The 24048-nt window shown below is 37.5% G+C and overlaps 1 protein-coding gene across 1 annotated transcript in view; it reads right to left on the bottom strand.

Annotated features, from left to right (window-relative positions):
* Positions 1–3651: 3651 nt before the first annotated feature.
* The window catches only part of ldah (lipid droplet associated hydrolase), a 111649-nt gene continuing 91252 nt past the window's right edge, over positions 3652–24048 (bottom strand). The window contains exons 6-7 of the mRNA XM_059025717.1: positions 14922–15004; positions 3652–8112 (exon numbers count right to left, since the gene is read on the bottom strand). Coding sequence (XP_058881700.1) covers positions 7921–8112; positions 14922–15004 — 275 coding nt within the window. The 3' untranslated portion in view covers positions 3652–7920. The remainder of the gene's footprint in view (positions 8113–14921; positions 15005–24048) is intronic.

Genomic DNA, 24048 nt, shown 5'->3' with positions numbered 1-24048 from the left:
GATTCAAAAAGGCAGGAGCCTATGTCAATTCCGTCAGACATCCCACCTATCAATCCACCAGAATACCAAATGGAGGACTGTGCACCTAAGTGGAAAGAAATAGAGCAAGCTGTGAAAAAAGCAAGGGCTTCATCATCTCCAGGGCCTAATGGAGTTCCGTACAGAGTGTACAAAAGTGCTTCAGGAGTTCTACGAATTCTGTGGAAATTGATGAAAGTGGCATGGGAAAAACAGGTTGTACCAAGAGCATGGCGCCGAGCAGGTGGAGTCTTTATACCTAAAGAAAAAGATTCTACAAGCATCAGTCAGTTTCGTCCCATTTCCCTATTAAACGTAGAAGGCAAGATTTTCTTCAGCATTATTGCTCAGAGATTGTCAGCTTACCTATTAAAGAACTGCTTCATTGACACTTCAATACAAAAAGCGGGCATTCCAGGTTTCCCAGGTTGCTTAGAACACATCAATGTGATCTGGCAACAAATTCAATCAGCTAAAAAGGAGAGGAAGGAGCTCCATGTGACATTCCTGGATTTGGCTAATGCATATGGTTCAGTGCCACATGAACTACTTTGGGCAGCATTTGATTTTTTCAGTGTACCGATGACAATAACAAATTTAGTGAAAGCCTATTTTGGAGATTTGCAATTCAGTTTTTCAACTTCAGAATTCAGCACTACATGGCAATGCCTAGAGGTTGGAATAATGGCAGGATGCACCATTTCTCCACTGGCTTTTACCATGGCAATGGAAGTAATCATTAGGGCATCAAAATGGGTAGTAGGAGGAGAGCGCTTGGCTTCTGGAATGCGACTACCACCAATTCGAGCATACATGGATGACATGACAACCATGACTACAACAGTAGCCTGCACTAATCGATTATTGGGCAAATTAACCAATAACATTGAATGGGCACGAATGCAATTCAAGCCCACTAAATCAAGGAGCATCTCTATAATTAAAGGCAAAGTAGTAGATAAAACATTCTTCATTAATGGTGAGGCAATACCAACAGTGTCTGAGAAGCCAGTGAAGAGTCTTGGGAGATGGTACGACGGGGATCTAAAGGACACAGTTCGTGTGGGAGAAGTTAGACAACAAGCAGTGGAAGGGTTGAAGAGCATAGACAGCTGCGCTCTACCAGGTAAACTAAAACTCTGGTGCTTTCAGTTTGGTCTACTGCCGAGGTTGCTGTGGCCACTGACTGTGTACGAGGTTTCTTTGACAACAGTAGAGAAGCTGGAAGCTTTAATCAGTTCATACATCAGGAAATGGTTGGGAGTTCCACGCTGCCTCAGCAGAGTGGGACTTTATGGTAAAGGAATACTGCAGCTACCAGTCTCTGCTCTAACCGAGGAGTTTAAGTGCGCCAAGGTCAGACTGGAAATGACATTAGTAGAGTCACGCGATAAATGCGTAAGGGAGGCAGCACCTGTGTTGAAAACTGGAAGAAAGTGGGCGGCAAAGAAAGCTGTGGAAGATGCAAAGGCTGCCCTTCGAATTGGTGATATCATGGGGCAAGTTCAGCATGGAAGAGGGGGTCTTGGTTTCAGTTCAACTCCTCCTACATGGCACAAGGCGGCCCCAGCTCAAAGAAGGAAGCTGGTAGTCAACGAGGTGCAAAAGCAGGAGGAGAGGATGAGGTGTATAAAGGCCATTTCCCAGGCCAAACAGGGAGAATGGATGAGATGGGAGAGTGTGGAACAACGCAAGATTGGCTGGCAAGACCTATGGTCAATGGAACAGAGCAGGATCAGTTTCCTCATCAGGTCAACATATGATGTTCTCCCATCACCACAGAACCTAAACCTCTGGGTAGGAGAGGATCCCTCATGTCCTTTGTGTTCATCACCTGCAACATTAAGGCACATTTTGACAGGATGTAAGGTGGCTCTTAGCCAAGGACGGTTTACTTGGCGCCATGACCAGGTGCTGCGATGTTTGGCCTTAGCATTGGAAGACAAGCGTAACATGACCAATAAGTTGCCACCTGTTCCATCAAAACATTACACACAAAAGACAACATTCCTCCGCCCAGGAGAGCAACCACCAAGAAAAGGTGTTAAAACCAATCCTCGCCCAGGACAACTGGAAGCTGCTAGAGACTGGAATATGCTGGCAGATGTTGGTCAACGGCTTATTTTTCCACCCGAGATTGCCACCACTAACCTTCGACCAGATATTGTCTTGTGGTCTGGATCAGCACGCCTTGTTCACCTGGTAGAGTTAACAGTGCCATGGGAGGACGCTGTAGATGAGGCGTATGAGAGGAAGAAACTGCGGTATGCTCAACTAGCCACTGAAGCGGAACAGCGAGGATGGAGAGTTCAGGTTTACCCAGTGGAAGTGGGTTGTCGAGGATTTGTGGCACACTCTACAACCCGGTTTCTCAGAGACGTCGGATTCAGTGGCCAAGAGTTGCGTCGCACAGTGAAGAACTTATCTGAAGCAGCAGAGAGGAGCAGCAACTGGCTGTGGTTGAGACGGAAAGATTCTGGCTGGGGACAGGTAAGTAAGCTGGGCTGAGTTGAGTGGGGGACGGAGGGGGGTGATGCTGGGACGCCAGAATCACCGTCGAGCCCTCTTGAGGTGTCGTGGGCTAGTCGACGAAACACTGAGGATGGAAGGTGCCCACTTGAAAACCCCAGAGATGTACCCTACTTAGCTCAATCCAGACGGTTGTCATGCTGATGCGCTGGGGAGGCCGCACTTTGGTTGATCCCCGGAGCCAGCATCGCAGCCGTTGTGTGTGCTGATGCGCCAGGGAGGCAAAATAAGCTGATCCCTGGAGCCAGCATTACACTTCAGCCATTAACACCAGACAGAAGGATATCTACATCATCATATGGAAGGAAACATAAATGGATGGAGACGCATATGGATCACATTAGTTTACTGTAAAGCTACGTCTTAGTTGGTGCTTATCTTGGCGAGAGCCGAGTTCAAATCAGCATGAAGTTTTAACATCTACTCTCGTGTAATGGAAATCAGCATCGTGACCAACTCGTTAATGTTGATGTTGAAAAGTGTTGGACTGAGACTGCAGCCCTGTCTCTCTCCACGACCTTGGGTGAAAAACTCTCTTCTTTGGTTGCCAATTTTAATATCACACTTCTTCTCTGTGTACATAGTGTAACACAGCAGGGAGGGGGTTAATCCTCCCTGCATGGAGGAAAACATGTGAGAATGCACATTTGTGTTAATTGTTAATTATCCCCTGCACCTGGTAATTATTGTTAAATTAGGACCAGGTGCAGGGTATATAAGAGGTGCAGTCAGTCTGCACAGGGCTGCAGAGAAGGTGCGCTGCTTCCAAGCAGTCGGCAAGTGTGGAAATACTGTGTGTTTTGTTTTGTGTTGTGGGGAAACGGCTTAGCCGTCCCACTTTATAGTCAGGGTGCTCGTGGAAGTTTTAGTTAGCGCTCCGAAGGAGCTAGGTGTTGTTTTGTGTTTATTTTGTTTTTGTGTTTTTGTTTGTATTATTAAAAGTGCGCGGAAGCGCTGAACCTCCAATTTCTGTGTCTGGGTCAATTTTTAAAGGGGCAACGAACCCGAGTGGGGGCAATATATTACAATAGACTTAATGATGTTATAGACTTTACCCCCTTACACCGCTTTCAAGAATTCAGAGGAAAAGACCTGGATGCCAAATTGAGTCAAATGCTTTTATTATTATTATTATTATTATTATTATTATTATTATTATTTATTTCTGAGCAGATGCCCTTATCCAGGGCGACTTGCAATTGTTACAAAATATCACAGTACAAAGTATCACATTACAAAATCTCACATTACAGAGCAGTTATAAAGTATCATAAAATCAGTAGCAAATAAGATCAAATTCAAATAAGAGCAAAATAAAGAATACAGTAAATAAATAAATTTAAGATTGAGTTCAACTAAGAGCAGTTAACTTATAGTAAAAATATTTGCTTATACAAGTAAAGTCCAGTAAGAGCATGTAGTAAGTACGATAAATGCATGAGAATGGTTTAAAATAAGAGCAATTACAAAAAAAAAAAAAAAAAATGGAAATCTTTAAAACAAGCAAATACTTTTCCTTTATTTTTGTGGTGGACATGTTTGTTGATAAGGGTGTGTAAGGTGTAAATATGGTCAGAGGTGTGGTGGTTTGGTAGAAAGCTAATCTGACTTACTCAGGACACTGTGCTCGGTAAGGAAGTCCAGTATTCGGGTGTTAATGATACTGCAGAACACCTTCCCCAGGTTACTGCTCACACAGATGCCTCAGTAATTGTTGGGGTCTAATTTGTCTCCACTTTTGTGAATTGGAGTTCTAAGAACTTGGTTTCATATGTCAGTGAAGCAGCCCGCATTCAAAATGAAGTTGAATAATTTGAGCGGGGCCTCATGAAGCCCGGGGCTGCTGTGTTTGAGCATCTTGTTGATGCTGTTGGGCCCACAGGCTTTCCGATTGGGTTCTGGTTGTCCTTAATTTTTTAGACCCATATTCTTGTTTTTTCTTATTTTGAATGTGTTTCTAATGTTTCAGTGTCTTGCAGTAGCTGAGGCGTAATTCCGTATTGTTGGGTTCTCTGGGTTTTTGGTTGGATAGTTCTCTTGATTGTTTTCTAGTTTCTAGCTGGAATATTTCTAGGATAAAGTCTTATGAAGTGATTTGAATTTTTTTTCCATTTGTTTTCCTGAGTTTTGCAAGCTGTTTAGAATATTTTTTATTTCTGCACTATACATTGTTTTCCTCAGCACTGCTTTGTGTCCATTAATAGGCTGGTTTGAGGTTGTATAATTTGGCGGGGGGGGGGGGGGTTCAGGTTGGAATTATTTTTTTTTTAGATACAGGACTGTTTGACAATGGTCTGATAGAGGGGTCTGTTGCTGGACTATAAATGCATTAATAGACTCTGGGTCCATGTCAGTAATGATGTAGTCTACTACACTGTTGCCCTGGGATGACCTGTATTATGTGTATCTACCCAGAGAATCCCCCCTGATCCTGCCATTAATAATGTACAGACCCAGGCCTGTTTTCCGCTCTTGTTCACTACACTTTCATAGCTGTTCCTCGTGTAGTGATGGGTGTGTGGTACAAAGGGATCTGTCCAATTATGTGGCTGTCACCCTCTGTGCTGATTCAGTCAATCTCTCTGCCAGTCTTGGCGTTGAGATATCCACGCAGCATATATCTCTCTTTCTCTCTCTCACACACACACACATAGATACTCTATCTAGTAATAAACTAACATGGATACAACAGATTAAAGAAGTTATAATGAACAAAAGTACAGCACTTGTGTTGGTATGCAAGCCATGATTGTTTTTTGCATAAAAGAAATAAAGACAGGTCACTTTCATGCACATAGTATCTTTAAAATACATTCAAAGGCGTTTTATGTTGGGTTTGTAATAATACGTTTTAAGAAATAGCTTAGTAAACCTGACCAACAGTTTCTAGAATATACAGTAATTTTTATAGGCATATTTTTTAATTACTTACAAACAAAACAAATGCATATGTATAACAAAAACTATGAAATACATATTTTGCGTGACAAGGCCTCTTATAGGTCAGCATTCAGAAATAGCTTAGATATTTTACATTTTTAGATGGTCTAGTAACAAAAGGTCTGTGGTATAACATGAAACCTTTCAATTTCTATAGTTTCCATAGCCATGGGGCATTATCTACCGAATCAAAAGTTTAGTCTTGTTTTGTTCAATTGTATTTATATATCAGTGCTATTGATCATTTGCAGCAATAATGTTTGCATTTACAGTTTTCAGGAACATGGTTATTACAGCGCAAAGGTTACTACATTTCTCACATGCTTTGAGAGTTTCGTATTGAATGTTTTCCCTGAATGTTACTAAGTTTTGTAAGCCAAGACTGATGAGCTAACATTTTGCATTGAAACATGTGTTCAAATTTAACTTTCTTGAAGTCTTTGCCAGAAGCAACAAAACACTATCCGCTCTTCTGTGCGCCATCTTTTTACACACAATCTTTTTTTTTTGGTATTATTCCACAAGGGAAACTTACTTATGAAAAAAAGAACATACTGGTAAGGAAAAAAAGGGTTCAAAATCAATTTCTAACTTTTGATGGAAGATACAAGAGTAAATGTGGTTTAAATTTGATTCAAATGTCACATAATCAGTGGAATATGCAGGCTGAATGGCCTTTTCCATTGAGTGACAAAATAAAAAACGTCAGTCCTGGTATTTGTTTACAAATAATGTCACTCCTGTTACTATTAACAGTAAATTATTTTCTGCCACCATCAGCATTGCTTACCTATATTGTTCATTAAACTGTTTTATCAACATGACAATTCTCATGTTTCCAAAGATTACAACTGATTGGGGGCACATGGCTTGTGACCCAGAAAAATGAATGGCTAACAGGATAGCAAATACATGTGATTATTTTATTTAAGCTTCTGTGTTTTGTATTACATTTATGCTATTAAAAAAAGTTCTATTGCTCCTGAAACATTTTCTTAAATACAAATTAACAGTAGTTTCAATTGAATTGATAAAAATATTTTACTGATAACATGTTTTGACCTGAATGCATTAATATCAAAGGAGAGGTTTACATGTAGAGTGATAATTTCTTATGGTAATATAATGCTTTAGGGGTGAATTTTTTTGTGATAAAACTGGTTTTAAATGTAGCTTCCCCTTTTAATGATTTATTCAGATGTTTTGCCAATTAAATGAGGGAGGGGGTATGTAGATTAGCCTGTGTGATGAGAAAATATGATCATCATAAAAGTCTTGTCATACGCCACTGAAGAAACATGTTTTTTATTTTATCTTAAGAATGTGGAATGATCAAAGCTTTTTTCTTGAGTGGACTTAAAAAGAACATAAATACTCTCCCCTCCCCACGTACACACACATCATTTGCAATCTCGTTGCCACAGTGCTGTTCTTTCAATATCACCCCCTTTTCTTTCTTTCTTTTTTTTTTACAATTCCAGTGTATTACGTTGTGCTATACTCCAGCTCCTGGTGCTGAAAGAACAGCTCCACATATAAGTGTGTTTTGATGCCAAAAACCAAAACAGAACTTTAGGCCACAAAACATAGAACACATTTGGAATGAGGATTCTTCAAGTCTGAAATGTGATTTTTGTTTTTTGGGGGGGGGGGGGGGGGGTAGATGAAGTGCTCTTATTAATAAAGACCTTCAGCTATAGCCACAAGGTTTGCATCCCCCTCTAGATTTAACACATTTTGTTTCATAAAGTCAAATGAAACCTGCTGGATAATGTTACGGCAACATATTGAATTGCATACCGCTTTGTAGTTTTCCATATACAGTACTTAACAAAAAACTGACCAATTTTAAAATGCTGACTTACAGTAAACCTAATAATTTTTACGTAAAAGTTAGTTTTTGTTCTCTTCATATTTGCATTAAAGAGGTTTTACTATACATCATAATAATACAAGACATCATTTCTGTCACAGCTCTGAAGCTGACATCAGTCGTGAACTGTATTGATCACACATTTGGATACATTGCGATACTTGCATTTTTGTATAAACCTACAAAACATATACATACATTTAATACAAATTTCCTTAATATGAATGATGGATTGGTATCTAACATTTACATACTGGATATTGTCTTTCAGCATATTGTTTTTGGATATAATATACTGCAAAACAACATTTAAAACTAACCTTGAAATATTAACACAATCCCTTTGCTAAAATGTAGGCCATGTACCGGTAATTTCTTTTCAATGTGAGAATGCTTTATTTTTTAATAAGTCAGTTCTTTGCTTGCTCTGAAAACACGACACAGTTTGTGTGGTTTGAACATCAGGTTTGATAACCATGTTTTTTGTGTGCACTGATTTTTTTTATAGGGATGCCTGGAGCACAAGAACTGCAACTAGCAAAGCTTCCACTATGGTGGTGCTACAAGATGGCAAGGTCTGCATGCAACCAGTCAGTGATCATTGATGCCACTTCCTTGCTGGCATTTAGTACAAAAGCATGGCGAATTCCTCTCTCACACAGTCGAATGTCACCTTCCGGAAAATCCTTCTTTATGTCTTCATAATACTGCTCTGGGCACCACTGATCATTAGAGCCATAATAAAAAATGATCTAAAAAGAGTGAAAGAAAAAGCAAAGAGTTTTATTAAGCTTCATATCCAGATGAAAATGTGTGTCTGGTTAAATAAGATTCAATTACTTTGACAGAGTTATATTAAATGCAGTGCCCCAGATACATTTACTCTCCAATTTATACACTATGTGAGTAAAATGCATTCTAAGTGAGTAAAATGCAACATTACCTTGAAGTTATGAGTACTTTCAATAAATATTGTAAATACTTTAGTGCTAACATATGGGGTATGCATGAACTACAGCCTTACACTGTAATGTTACTTTGAACAACTGTACAAAAACTTGGTCTTACAATAAAAATGTCCCTTTCCTTATTTACCATCTGAAAAAAAAAAAAAAATCCTAAAATGTCTTTTCACAGCCATTTAGTCCTACCTTAATAATATTAATATTATAGTCCGGGTAGTTGCTGTTCTCAATATAGTAAGCTACTGCATTCACAGAGTCTCCTTCCACTAGTACTAGACTCTTATAGTTTTTATAGTTGTTTTCTGTAAATCTTCTCAGTGCAAACACAGAATATTGTATTTATTACATAAATTCCCAAAATGTGGTTGACAGAGAGGTAAATTGGTAGGTTAGGTTGAGGGGGATTAAGACGGTGCAGAGAAATACGAAGTATCTCAAGAATCCAGTCGCTTATTCACCAGTCATAAACACTTAAATCCTCATACTAGGAGCAAAAATAGATTGAACTATTTCCCTAATATCCCTACACCACCGGACAAGTCTCCATCTGTCATGTGATTGGTTCAAATCACTGTCAGTTCCGCCCCTTTTCAAAGGAACTCACAACAAGAGAAAATGGTTACATTTTTAAAAAACTACTGAACGGCGATTCTCCGACTTAACAGAAAATGAATTACAAAACAGACAAAAGAAAGATGCTCCAGACACTAAAATGGTGATTCAAACATCACTGTCACTGTTTTCTGACTTTCTGAAATTCAAGCAAATTCAGCTCGACGGTGTAAACAAATATGACGGACGGGATATGAACTGAATTATGCAGCAGTCAGCAAGCCACACGGAGAGCTGTATGCCAAAAAAACTGTGGTATGAACTTCAAAAACATTGTCTGTTATTTATTTCTGTTATTTATTTAATGATGATGAAAGTGTATTTAAAGTGTATATATATATATTAAATTTTGTTTATTGAAACATCTCCTTTCCATGGAAGTTAGAACATAATTAAGCCATTTAGTACACCACCAATTGTTTCAATATACTGTATAATAAATTATATGGCCTATTTATAATGCACTGAAGTTCTATTCCATTATTTTATTGCTTTTTGAATATGACCAAATGTGATTAATCGACTTAAACAGATTAATTGAAAATATGTGAATTTTGGTTACTTCACAAAACCTTGGTGTCAACACATGTCAGTAAGTGTCACATGGGGAAACACTAACTCAAATGATATATAATGATTATATGCCACCATTTACCAGGGGTTAGCAAGGTTTTTGTTCAAACCCTGTTGTAAACTGTTTAATTGAACCAATTCAATCTAAATTCTGTTCCTTAAGTATTTAACTATCTAATTTTACCCATTAAACCTGAAGTGGAATGATCTTCCAAGACTGGAATTGGGCATCCCTGGTTTAGACAACTAAAACAGATCTAATTGACTGCTATGTGCTGTCAGGGATCCCTTGGGGCCATGGTGACCCAAGTATATGGAATTTCTCATATAAGGCCAGTAACTAATGAAAACAATGTCACGCCTGACACAGAACTCACTGTGTTTGATGCCACCAGGTAGCAGAGTATACTGACAACTTATAAATCATCCAGCAATTACATCTGATACAAAGCAGCATGTGAAGACTGGGGGATGGGGTACCTTCCCTGTTGTGGCAGTTTTTAAGTACAAAAGTGTTCAAACCAGATTTTAAGTGGTATGGATGAGTGATTATAGAAGAGAAAATTGAATAAAGTGTTAAAACAACTTGACACCTAACAATACACAGTGCTTTTCAGCTGGCTTCACAGTAGCCTAAGTATGTTTTTCCAATTATTTTCCAAAGCTTTGCAGCACTCTATATGCCCCTTAACCTAATACAGCCTCCTGGCTAAAGGGGTGCAACCGCCTGAGGGCAGGAATTTTCCAGACTTCAGCAATGCTGCACAATCAGACAAACAAGTGACAAGCATTACATTATTCCTTTTATCACCCCTGAAGGGTGGTCTAGCTCAGTTTAATGAAGAGTTTGCCACCACCAGGCAGACATTGTGAGATTGGGAACTTCAATGTTGTGGAATGTACTTCTAAATACCAGTTAAAAAGGCAAGCAAAAGAAGTCATTAACCAGCTAAACTGTAGTATTAATACAGAATAAATAAAATCTAGTCACAAAGTACGATAAATAGAACAGATACGTTTACCTGATTTATTTCTAACAGATTACTCTGACACATATTTATAGCAGAGCTATCCCACATTGCCGAGCAAGCATGCCTTGGAGGGATAACTGTTTTACTGGGAAAGGGAACAGTTTGGTATGCATGTCCATCCAATCTTTCTCAACTACTATCTTTTGTTTCACTTGTGACTTAAGGTGGATTTGAAATCAGACCTTTAATGGTAAACTATTTTATAGTTATCTCTATTATGACACATCAGTACAGGGAACATCTACGATCCACTTATCAAGATGACAATTACTCCAGTACACAGGGGCCTCAATTAAACAGCTCAAAAAAAGGCATTAGACAATGCATTTTAATTTGCAACAGCAGTGATGGAAATAAGACTCCTATTGTATTGCTGTTTCACTCATTCCAGGTTTTACTATGAGCTTGATTAGACACAGTTTATCAGTAACAAGTTAACAGGAATGGATCAAACTGCTATGCAATGGGAGTCTTATTTCAATCTCTGAACAGTATGGGCCCTATTTAGCAAAAATGTGCACAGCTATCGCTATGGCAAAAATGACTGCGTTTGTGAAGCGCTGCGATAGCGCACGAAAACGTGATTTAGAAATCTCATGCGTGGGCTAACGCACATCAAATAGCAAATCATGCACCCAGCCAATCAAAGCACAATGGGGCAGTAAGGTTACAACCAATAAGGACTCAACATTCCCTTTAAGAAGACCTGTGCGTCTGCGATAGCGAACAGAGGGTATTTTGAAACCAAAAAAAAATAAGGAAGACGACACTAGCGCCTCAAGCAAGGCTAAATGTTTTAGCATGAGGGGGGTGGGGGGTGGCGGGATAGTGAATGCTTATAAAATAATTTAAAAAAAAATCTATAAGCAAAATTAAGTTACATAAATATTTTTGTCTGTTTCACTTGCTGAGCGAGCGAGTGAGCAATGAGTGGTGGGGTGAGGTGGTGGGAAGCGAAACATTTAGAATCAGTAGTTTTCCTTAAGTTAGGCGTGTATAGCTCACCTTGGAACCATGAGCACTGTCGCTGCCTTTATTATAAATGCTTTCCTGTTAAAAATATACCAATGGTACGCATTTGGATCTTATACAGCAATAACAAAGTCCCCATTTTTTTATTGGTCCGCATGCATACCTGTGAACCCGTCTAAAAGGCTTTGTCTGACCTGCCTGGCACTTGCAATATCTGCAAGCTCCAACACTGGTGTGTCAAGTTCAGCATCTGCTTCCCTCAAACCCTGTAATCTTTCCTCTGTAAGTTCATTATGGAGAGCTATGTTGTGTAAAACACAACAAGCCAAGCCACTGCTTCAGTGGACATCCATTGTCGCCTACCAACCAGACTCTCAGACTGTCATACCGCTGAAACACAGCTGCCACCTGCGAATTTGCATACACATTTGTGATGTAGTTGTTTGCATCACAGATCACACACTACTTGCACATTGACATTATAGGTCCCCTTACGAGTTACGTAGAAGTGCCTATTCTGTGTTGGTGCATGTACTTTATACTGAAGCAGTTGGCAGATGTCAGTGATTGTTTGTCTGTAGAAGCAAAATTGCTGCATACATTGTGTGTCAAACAGGCGAAATTGCTGCACACATTGTGTGTCAGACAGGCTAAGAAAAGTCTACTGAAACGCAAACGCTAACACTGTTGATGGTTTGCTAAATCGCTACATTTGTATTTAAATTAGGGCACTCCCCAAGTTGAGCCCATGTCAGCTGACGCTAAGTTGCCGAGTGGGCACCAAAACATGTGTTGCTAAATCACATAGGTGGGCAAAGTCTGTTTGCCCACGCATGCGCCTGATTCTGGTGCGCTAACTGTACACAAAAGTGTTTTGTGACTGCCGTAGGGGTTTGCGAACGTTGCTAAATAGGGCCCTATATGTCCTACAATCTTTAGAAGAGGATCCTTTGAAGAGGATACAAAATAACCAATGAATTATACCAATGTTCTATATAGTGACAGATAAAATCCACAAACAAATCACATGGTGCAGTGTGGTCTGTTTAATGTCAGCAATACAAGACTCATTTATATGTATTGAAATTTAATCTTCATTCACTACTTGAATGATGCTAGATAATTTCAAACATCCTAATATAGGTTTAAAACTAGCTTAGGTACATTATCTTGTGGTTCATTGTCAGTGACACTTTAAATGCATTATTAAATATCCATAAAAAAACTAAACAAAGGGTAGCATAAAATAATTTATCATAATTAGACAAATTCAACATGTATCTTAGGTCTTGTTACTGACTCGTGAGGGATATCTTATCGTTTAGCCCACCCTGGAATAGGGCTGTTCAGATAATAAAGACTTCTAGCCTCTCCCTAATGTTCAGCATAATCACCGACAATCGCATCTATTAGGCACTGAGGCAAGGTGAACTTGTACCTCGCCCACCTACCACATGCTGGATCTTGGATCTTGCACTATATTGTTGCAGAAGCTCAATTGCTGTAGCCTACAATGTCACCTTTATCATTAAAATAAATAGTAAATTCACAGAACTGGTAACAGAAATTAATAATACAGATAATGGTAAAGTTAGTTATATTATAAGTTAATCTCAGTAAAGGACAGAAATTGGATGTAAAAAATAGATACCAGATGTTTCACAGGAAGAGCTTTCAAATTCAGAATGTTTGTGTACATGAAAATGATTAGTCAAAGTTACATGCAATAACAATATGTTTATAGGAAATCCCCAAAATTATACATTGTGTGTGTACACTACACCAAAACACCACACACAGGGTTGTGTGATCTAATAATTATAATAATGGACCGGCAGTCAGAAGAGAATATAATGTGTATGTCCTTTGGTGCATGGCACACAGAAACTTTCACAGATGAGTATGGTATCTGACAAGGATTTATATCACTTTGTAAAATGGATTGAAAATAAATGTGCATTTGTACTATGTAAAAATGTACATGCTTGTATCGTGTTTCTTTTAAAGAGCTGCAGGTCCAGAAGACATTTTTGCTAATGAAAACTGCATGAGTTTGTGAGATGAAAGTACATGGCAAGAAAAACAGGAAAACCTATTTAGTAATTTATACTTAGGATAAAATGTTTTATTGCCTGCAGCTATTACTACACCTTCTCAGCTGCCACCTGTCTGTTCACAAAGTCATAGTTCAAGTGTCAATGAGTCAGCGCACTTCCTCCTGACTAGTCCTAAACGAACAAGGAAACGGGTTAATAAACAACTGATAATTAAACCACTAATTCTATATTCCATGTGGAATTAAGTCATGGACTAGGCTGTTTAACGGCTCCGTGCACAGGCCCTATCACTAACATATCTGATGCACTGCCATTAAAAAGGTTACCAATAAAATTAACCCTTTAACCTTGCAACAAAGGAGATCCCAACTCAGAAATGGCAGCTGCGAATACCAGAAAAACATCAGGAGCCGATCAGCAGGTTGATTTTTTTTTTACTGTATGAAGTCCTAAATGCAAGTTTAATGGTTGTCAGAAGTGAATGCTATTATGTTGCCGGCCTGCAATGTTAATGAACAGTGTTAAGGGGTGAAGAGTTAAAGGATAAATTAAATGTTGCCTTTATAGTGCAAATCAAATGAATTTACACAAGCCTTTTTGCTATTTCCCAAACAATATGTCTGGCTACACATATTTTCACAGAAATCTTACTACCTAAAAACCAAACAGTTTATGCATTTTTATTAATGTATTTATTTTAATTAAGAAACACTTTTTTACGTCAAGACAAAGTGACAAGCTAAGATTGACAAGGACAATTTTTTGACTCCGGTAATTCTGTTCTCGTCTGTTGTATACCCAAATCAATGTATACCACTCAACTTTTGCTAGGGATCAAGACTTACAACAAAGAGGTGCTTCATACAGGGAATGGCTGATTTTGCTAACATAGAGTTTAACCTGTGGAAAATGATGCATAACATAAAGGTTCCCTCCAAAGAAAGTTTTATGAAAATTCCTGAACAATCTTCCTGTGCGTTTGCATGTGATCAGTACCGAGTATGTAAATCACAATGACTCTATGACAACCCTGTATATCCTACTAATCTGATACTGCACACACTGCTGTGGAGGCTGGGTCCATTCTTGGATAAGGGCACCCTGGGCCTCCTGCAGATTTCTGGGTTGCACTGGATGGTCGACTATAACCCTCTGTATCAGGTCAGGAGATCAGTGAAGAGGACTGGCATCCCCAGTCATTGATGTTCCATTCGACGCGAGCCTTAGCCCATCTAAAACTTTCCTGGATGTGTCGTCAGACTATGAAGCAGTGCTGCTAATTGTGCTTTGACTTAAACCTTGTGCTCAAGCTGTCCCAAAAGAACAGATAAAAACAGAATATAATTATTACCTTGTCTAGATTTTTCTTGATTGTTGGATTATCTCTGTCCATAACTTGCACCATCTCTTGACTTCCCAGATACATGACGTTTGCTAGAAAGAGAATACACAAGGTGTTATTCTTCAATAACTTTTAATGCATATCTGCACATACAATAATTTATATCAACCTTGAATTTTATGTTTTGCCATTGCCCCCAGATTTCAAAAAGACTGTTGAGACAGATTTACAGTTTTGTCTCTGGTGTTTTTTATATTTTCAAACTAATGTTGAATGTGCATCGGAAAAGTGCCCACCTTTTCCACTCTAAACAATTCTGAATTTGTTCAATACGGGTTCTATTTAAAACTGTAATGAAATTGTAGGTTACAACAGAAAAAAAAAATACTTCACTTGTGGAAAACAGTTTCTTATTTAGTCTACTGGTACTGAGACATGTGCCACCAGCATTAAAACCCAAGAGAAAGTCAGCATTTAAGTAACAAAGCATATTTCTGTTTGCAAGTAGGTTCATAAAACCTCTTGTTTCCAGGTCATTCAGAAATGGCACAAGGGCTTCCACTTGGTGAAATATTTAGTAAGATAAATTGGACTGGCTTGCTCAGGGAAGAAAAATCTAATATATACCACTATGCGAAGGATATTAATATCCTGCATGAACCTTACTTCCTTTTGGCTCTTCCTACCAATCCTTCACTACTGTTCCCAGCCATAGTGTTATGGCTGTTGAGATCATCGTCCATCTCAAATATCCGCTTTGCAGAGGCAGCCATGAGGAAACAAGGGACTGTATATGTGAACAAGTCAAACTTTGAGAAATAAATCAGAACTTAAATGCTGTGTTGCCTTGTGATATGCACCCATGCTATGAAACCCATTGTGTCCAATGGTCGGAAAAAAAAAGACACTGGACCCAAGCAGCCAAATATGGTACCGGTAATTGAGTTTATTAATGCTTTCATATATCATTGTGTTTTATTTTTCTTTTGAGTATTTTCCTGCTGTTTTATATAGCAGTTAATGCACTTTGTCTGTCTCATAGAACGTGATAGTTTTCCTGAACTCCGGATTTAAGACTGAAACTATCAGTGACAGCAGTAACATGGGGGCTGAATGCTTGCATTGTGTGGGTTTGTGGTAATGCACAGGCAACGGAGCAGGTTTACCAAAAGATGTGCTTTGTATATGCTGTAATAGTATGTTTCAATCCCCCAAACAAAATACTTTTTTTTTTTTTTTTACTCAAACACATGCCTGATATATCAGTGATAAATTCACCGGAATTTTAAAAATCTCAGCACAGCTGATCTAAAACTAATCTTCTGTAATTTTAACAATGGATCATGATCTCCCCAGGTACCAGACAAATCTTTAATTTTTGGTTTTCCAAAGCTTCAGTTATACATTGATATGAAACTTAGTTATTTCAAATACGTAGTTATTTCAAATGCATGAGTGTCAACATGACCTACTTCTGCAGTATGTACCAAGGTGGAAAATGCTTGACCCATTCTGAAGATCACTGTGGATGTAGGTCATGGTGCTATACTTTTTCAATGTAATGACACCTATCATATGATTAGCCTGTTTTATGGTATGTCACAATTAATACACAGATGACCTTCATGTATTACTTATTGTATAATTGTAGTTTCTGCGTCTTTCAAACTGTCAAGTGTCCCTGTTCAAACCGTGTTGATACTTATCGGCTGCCAATGAAAGTTAACAGGATTGATTTCTAATAGCTTTCAACTCAATCTAGAAAAACGAAACAAAAAATAATTAATTGAAAAAAAAAAAAACTGCAACAATGACTTTTGAGAAAGTTGTTCTAATAAAAAATAACAATACTTCCTTCTCCTGGCTGTCTCTCCTTACTACACTACCCAGCAGACATTGATGGGCAGTATTTACACTCAGTTAATCCATCTTGTGTCATTAGTCACATTGATAACACTGGCAAACAGATTCACTGACTAACTGTGGCAATTCAATTAGTTTCCGGACAATCTTTATCCAATATTTCTTTGTCTTCTTCAGCTTGCCACCTTTGTCAAGCTTTAATGGAGTCATTAAATCAATTGTAAGTAAAACAATGCCATAGTTTTCTGGATCTCAAAAGTCATTATGAGGGTCTGCCTTGGTGTGACATACTTAATTTAAAATTCAAAAGTTTGCTTTCTTCCTATACCAGGGCATATTTGTATGCTGTAACTTCCTAATTGAGTTTAGTCAAAGAATTATGAACACCACATTTTCTCTGTCATTAAATTACTATCAACCAGGCTTAAATTTGATGTGTCAAACAAATGAGGCTACCTTAACTCGTTAAATAAAAGCCAAACACTACGTTGGGGTGTTGGTACGTGGAACACAGACAAGGATCACATTTCTTCACAGCATAATTTGAACCTAAAAAATGCCAAGAGAGCAGTTTGTCCTGAAAAGATGTATCTGCCTTCCTGGCACAAGTCTTCAGGCTGATTTGTATCCTTTTGACCACGATGACTAACGTAGTACTGGAAAACACTGGAAAAAAAACATACCAGTTTCCAATTTTAACCCACTACAGATAGTATCATTTGTCAAAAGCTTTTCATTTGTCAAAAGTGTTCTGCCACAATTGTTCAAACTAGATAACTAGCCCTATGTATTTGCTTAAACCCATAACATACTGAACAAAAGCTATTCATATTGCACCTGTGATTTGGGATGGATCAGTCCTATTTATAAGATTATATTATTCATACATTATGTTCTGCTTAACTTCTACAATAACACTGGACAGAATTAATTTGCCATTTACAAAGAGCTGTGTGTTTGTATGTGGTGAGGGTGGTGTGTGTCGTTTTGAATGCCCATGTGCTGAGGAACACTTATTTATAGTAAGAAAAAAAAGAAAATCTGACACAGCACAGTAGCAAGAACAGAACACAAAAACATCTGGGATCTATAAAGCCTCTTTGTTCATCTAAGATCTTTTGTAAGTGGTGGCCATTGTTGAGGTACTCTGAAATCTTTGTAATGTTGCCCATCATATGGTCAGATGATAATGACAGAGCCCCAAATTTAGATCTGATTAAGTATTCTGATAATCTTACACATAAAAACATTAAATTAAGTAACACGTCTTAAAAATTGTGAAAGCTATTGCCCGGCAATGTAGATGACTCGATATCTGTCATTTCAGATGTGAATATCACAAAAATATAAACATCTGAAATGTTATTGTGGACTAGGCTACATCAACCTATTAAAATAATATGTCCTAACCACAATACATAGTTAAAGCAAACCCTACTGTATTTATAAATGTAATTCTTAGATGTCATTAAAAGCATATATATTGTTTTCATAAAGAAAAAAAACATTTAACACACTTCAGTAAAACCACTGAGAACAATTGCAAATATATAAAAATGTCAAAAAATAAATAAAATATATATAATACATGGATGAAGGCTATATTTGCATGCTGAGCCATTTGAAAAATATAATACCCCAGTAGTGATGTCAGAAAGTGGAAAATATACTTGAACTTTGACCCATTCGACTCCTCGAGAGCATCACTTTCAATTGAAACACAAAATGTCTCGTTTTCAATCACTTGACAAAACCCACAGTACAGAAATTTTCATTAATGATCAACAAAATGAGAATATGTTAAAAACCAAAAAAAAGACAAAGCTGGTACATTCGTATCTCAGAGAAACTGGAGAAAGGGATAACGAAATAGAGCGTCTGTACAGCACTGAAACACTACGTTTAAAAAAACCCGAACTGTACTGCTGAACCTCGTCTTCTTTAATATTAGCATCACAAGGGTATCCATGTATTATAAAAAAAATAATGGATGGGCCTCTTCAGTGAGTTACAGGAAAACAATTCCATCTCGGGTTTCTGTGACAGTTTATAAATTACTTGACCTGATGTCACAGAAACCCTCGATGAAATTATTTTCCTGTAACTCACTGAAGCCCATCTATTATATATATATATATATATATATATATATATATATATATATATATATATATATATATATATATATATATATATATATGTTATATATATATATATATATATATATATATATATATATATAAATGCTACATGAAGCAACTTTAACAAAATACCAAAGTTTTTTTTTTTCTCTCAATATTTGTAAAGTGACGAACACATACAGACAACTGTATGCCACATCAGCCTATATTGTGCCTGTATGTCAATTGTACAAATTACAAACAAACAGAAGTTGAAACCTCTATTAGGTGACCTTCGCCCTTTAAAGTGCATATTTAATCTGTTTTCCAAATATGCAGTGCTGGTAAAAAGCCCCTGGCTGAAACTTACTAAGACACTTGAAAAATAGTCAGCTTTCACAGAGAACGACAAATTGAGACACGGAAACTCTATACCGTTATTGACATGCAGCCCAGTGACCAGCTCATATTGAGAAAAAGGAAAGGACTAGCAGTCCAAAACCACTGTCAAATGGCTCATGCTACACTAGGGAATTACTGATTCATTTCTACACCTTGAGGACAGTGGTTCACAGGACCAAAGTAGCCCAAAGTGATTCTTTGCCAGCCCTGTATATAAAGTGAAGGGTTGAATAACATTGTAATTCAGCAAACATTTGTTTTGCTGATGCATCTTCTTTCTCTGGGAACTGATCTCTATAAATTTCACACAGACAGCTTGAGGATAACACTTCCTACCATTATATTTCAGGAAACTAATAAAATCATTACAGAGATGGATTGACCCTTTATCAGTGATGAGCTAAGGTTGTACACCAAAAACTCTCCATTCTTCATGTCATCTGTAGGCCAGTGCCTGCTGTTCAATGCAGTTGCAAGCACGATTCAGCAACACAACACTAGAGGAATTAAAATCATCCCGAATCTAAAATAATCGGGATACTCCTTCTCAAGCAGGCCAACGTGAGCAGCTGACACCAAATGCTTAAGTGTGTGACATCAGCAGATAGAATAGAAAATAAATCCATTATTAGCTAGAAACAAAAATCATCTTACGGAGGAAAAAATGTAAGACATCCAGCAGATTTGCAGAACCTGGAATATACTGATGAGGTCTTAGTAAAAGCTATGGTGTTATAATGGGGAGGTGGAAAGATCCACGCTTATTAGTCCAAATGGCTTTTCCTTTCCATCAACTTCTTATATTCTAATAACATGTTATAAATTAGAAGACGCAACTCATAACAAAAACAATACTATCTGGATTACATTTGTTCACAATGAATTGTGAGCAAATGCAATCCAAATAGAACTGTGTTTCTTGTTTATTAATTTAACAGCTTTATGGAGGTATCTAAATTATAGATTGGTTGCTTATCGGTGCATCTCAAAACATTCCAGCTGAAGCACCTGCACCTTGATGAGAGGACCTAATAATCTTTTTTCTATTAAAAGATTTACTTTCTAAAATGACTTGGATAAATTAAACACTGATTGGCTGAACAAGACCACATGACCACATAGTAAGAATTGTCTTTCTGCACGGCTAGGGGCTCATCACCTCTGAAGATTAAAGCATGTCTGGGTCAACAGCTTTAAAAACTCACTGCCTTACTGGGAGTAAAGGACATTTGGTCCCTTAGACATTCAGCATTTTTTTTGTTTAAATAATGTTTTATTTGTCAAACAGTAACATTAATGAAATTAAAAATCTCATATCTCTTCGGTCATGGCAAGAGCGTCTGTAAAGCCCTTGGCTGAAGTACCAAATCCAGCCAAACTGCAGGATCTGGAGTGGAGAGCAGTTGCATTGGATCTTAACAAAGAAGGGACAGGGTATGAAAAAAATTAATTAAATCAGCAACCTAGGTTCAGATTTTCAACAATATCTTATAAAAGTTAAATACATTACAGTAATTGGAGAGTGTATTATAATACAGTGAGTCGTTTTGTTCAGATTGACTGATATGAGTGACATTCTACATGACTGTCTGCCTGACCTCATGGGTTAAGCTCGTGCACTGAGACTCTGGAAAAGTTAAACTAGTGCTGAGAAGAGAAACAGGCATCGTGTATGGAGGAACAACAAATTGTACTAGGGCAACAGTGATTTTAAATGTCAACTTTATTTATCAAAGTGTATGAAACATGTAAGAAAGCAGTTATATCTACAAGGGAATTCATACATTCAAAAATAACCTTGAGTATCTAAATAAATAAATGAAAAGTTCACTCAACGGTAATATATATATTTTTTTTTGTTCAGCAAATCTGTAGCTTCTAAAGACAAAGTATGGGAACAATTTTGCACTGGTGGACGGATACATGCAATGAAACTATACATCTTACTGTTTTTTGTTTTCTTTTCATAAAATAAACAAAGCCATTTTATAAGTGCAATAACCCACGACAGAGTGTGCAGTAAAACCTTTCTGACTACATGCCCCTGGCGAACTGTGAGGCACAATGCAAAGCAGAGTTGACATCAATACGCACTACAGGAACTGAACCACAGCACTAGTTCTGAGGAGCTCTAGACTGAAACACTCACAGATGTACTATTAATCTGGATCAAGAAAGAAAAACAAACAGACAAAAAAAAAACAAATTAGGATGGTTGATAATTTACAGACTAAGATAATATTGTCACTTAGCACAGATCTGTTTGGGGGAGTTTCAGTTTGCTGTTTACAACTAAGTGAAAGGACCGTTTTATAAACACTGTGTATCTTCCAGAAGCTGGCTTCTCCTAACCAACCAGATAACAAACAAACTAGAGTGTATATACAGTATATAAAACGGAGGGCTGATAGGAAAAGTAATCTAGGAGACATCCCCTGATGTGGTTATCTCAAGTGTCTGAGTTTTGGCAGGATGTAGCATTCCTCCTCATTTACAGAGGCTCAAACATGCCCTTCATGATCTTTACACAGAAAGAGATATGAAATTGCATCAGCGAATATTCTCATCTCTGAACTGCCCGTGGTTATACTGTACCTTTTACTGTAAATTTATTTTTAACAAAGTTTATGTCAAAGGGACATAAATGAGATCTAAGATGATTCGTGTCTAGAAGTACTACACTCTTTGATTAGAGATGAGGAACATCCCAATAATCAAGACTAGATTAGTTTTTCTTGAGTACAACTATGGCCACAGGTTTTTCATCACCCTACAGAATTAAAAAATGTTGCTTCATAAAGTTGAATGAAACCTACTGAATAATGGTACGTTAGCATATTGAATTACATACCACTTTGTAGTTTTCCATATGCGAGCAACTGACAAAAATTGAAAAATGTAACATTTTAAAATCCAACATGAATAACGGTACTACTGTTATAGCTTCCAGTAGACTTGCAATATCACTTTGTAGTTTCTTTGGTTACATGATGCTAAATAAAAGATCTAAATTATGTTCATATAGTTTTTTTTTTTTTAAATTATGTCTCAATCCTAAAACTCAAGGTGTGCAAAACTTTTGGCCATAGCTGTATAATTATATCCTATATCCTGAAATAAAAGAATGGTTCTTGTCTAGAAAGTTTTAAGCTTTAGTTTATAGGTTACACAAAATTTATATGCTGTGGTTGTGTGTGCAAATCATGATACTTGCAGCTTCTTGTAACTATGCTTTTCCGAGCTAAATAGTTCCCTGTGGACACTACCATCCCAAGTGGTGCTGACCTTTCTGTCTGAAAGGTCAAGGACTGGATTAGCTTGCCTTGTTGAAAGACTGGCCCCTTAACTCTCCAAACATAGATTTCCCCCAAAGGACCAGATTTATGCACATCAGCAAGGCAGTGTGAGAGTGATCTAGCTGTGACATACCTGCTCTGAATGGATAGGATCCCAGACTATGATGGAGTGACAACAGCAAGATCATAAAACAAATTAGGAGTTTGTTACAAAAAAAACATTTCCTGCAGTCTGGCATTCAGCCTCTCTTCTCTCCCCTCTCCTTAATTAAAGGAAATACTATAACATTTTATGTATAATTCAACTGACAGAGCAAAACAAATAAATAAATAAATAAACAACAAAGCTTGGACATTCTCTTACTCTCATGAAGATAGATTTTCAGTTTTAGCTGTCTGCAGACATGTTATATAGCCTTTTCCAGCCTGGAGTGAGTGGTACATTATTAAGTGAACTCTTCAGAAGATTGAAGAGCAGCGATACTGTTAACCTGAAGTAACAAATTATGTGCAATGTTGAGCTAGCTATCTGACATCCCAAGGGGAATACGTGGAGATTTGTGCAAGAGCCTATAGAGGCCCTTGTCTTATAAACTTTACCCAACACTAGAACATGGATTATAACATACAAAACTTTCAAACTACAAAATACACAGCAAAAGAAGATCTATGATTATTCCATTTTATCAAAAAGAATATGGTGGCAGATATAACTGTTTAATGGGAATCTGTTTCAATATGTTCTAACAATTTTAAAACTTATTGGTTTTAAAAGAACCTTGGCTGGAAAACATAGGCGATGTCTGTAGTTAATGGATTAATTATATACACCTGTCACAGTTTACTAAATTAGCAAAACAACACATTTACGGACTTCAAGAGAAGACTACTGAAAAGCTATATGATGGTAGAAGCATGTAGAAATGTAGTCATTCTGAATACAACTTAAACCTCTGTAGACAGTATGTAATGGATACACTGCAGGGAGATCTGTTGTCAAATGGATGTTTACTGTATGTGCAGCTCAGAGCTGACCCAGTTTCCATATGATACTTACTGTTGAACGTGTGTATCTTTTGGGTATGTTAAAGACTCATCGGATATTGGTGGAGTAACGGTGAATTGAGATAGTGTTTACTTTCCAGCATAAAAAAGCTAGTAATTGCTGTTGTTCTGTCCCATACCGTCCGTCAGAATACATACTGAAAAGATCAGAAGTGCAGAGGAAAAGCAGTGAGACTTTCTACTGACATGTATTGTGAAAAACTGACTGTGACAGGCCTTTAAACAAATCATTAATTATGTTGAAGAGGAGCTGGAACCCGACTAACCACAAATATACAGCGTGTAGATTCACCCCTTCCAAGACACAATGATGACCAACTTTGTGGTTAATGTAATATACTAAAGCATGTACAACCTAAAAGATGAATCCAGATGTTCTCTAATTATTTA

This window comes from Acipenser ruthenus, chromosome 6 (genome assembly GCF_902713425.1).
Source record: "Acipenser ruthenus chromosome 6, fAciRut3.2 maternal haplotype, whole genome shotgun sequence".
Lineage (NCBI taxonomy): Eukaryota > Metazoa > Chordata > Actinopteri > Acipenseriformes > Acipenseridae > Acipenser > Acipenser ruthenus.
The sequence above is the reverse complement of the archived record's forward strand: the minus strand, read 5'-3'. Positions and strand labels throughout refer to the sequence as shown.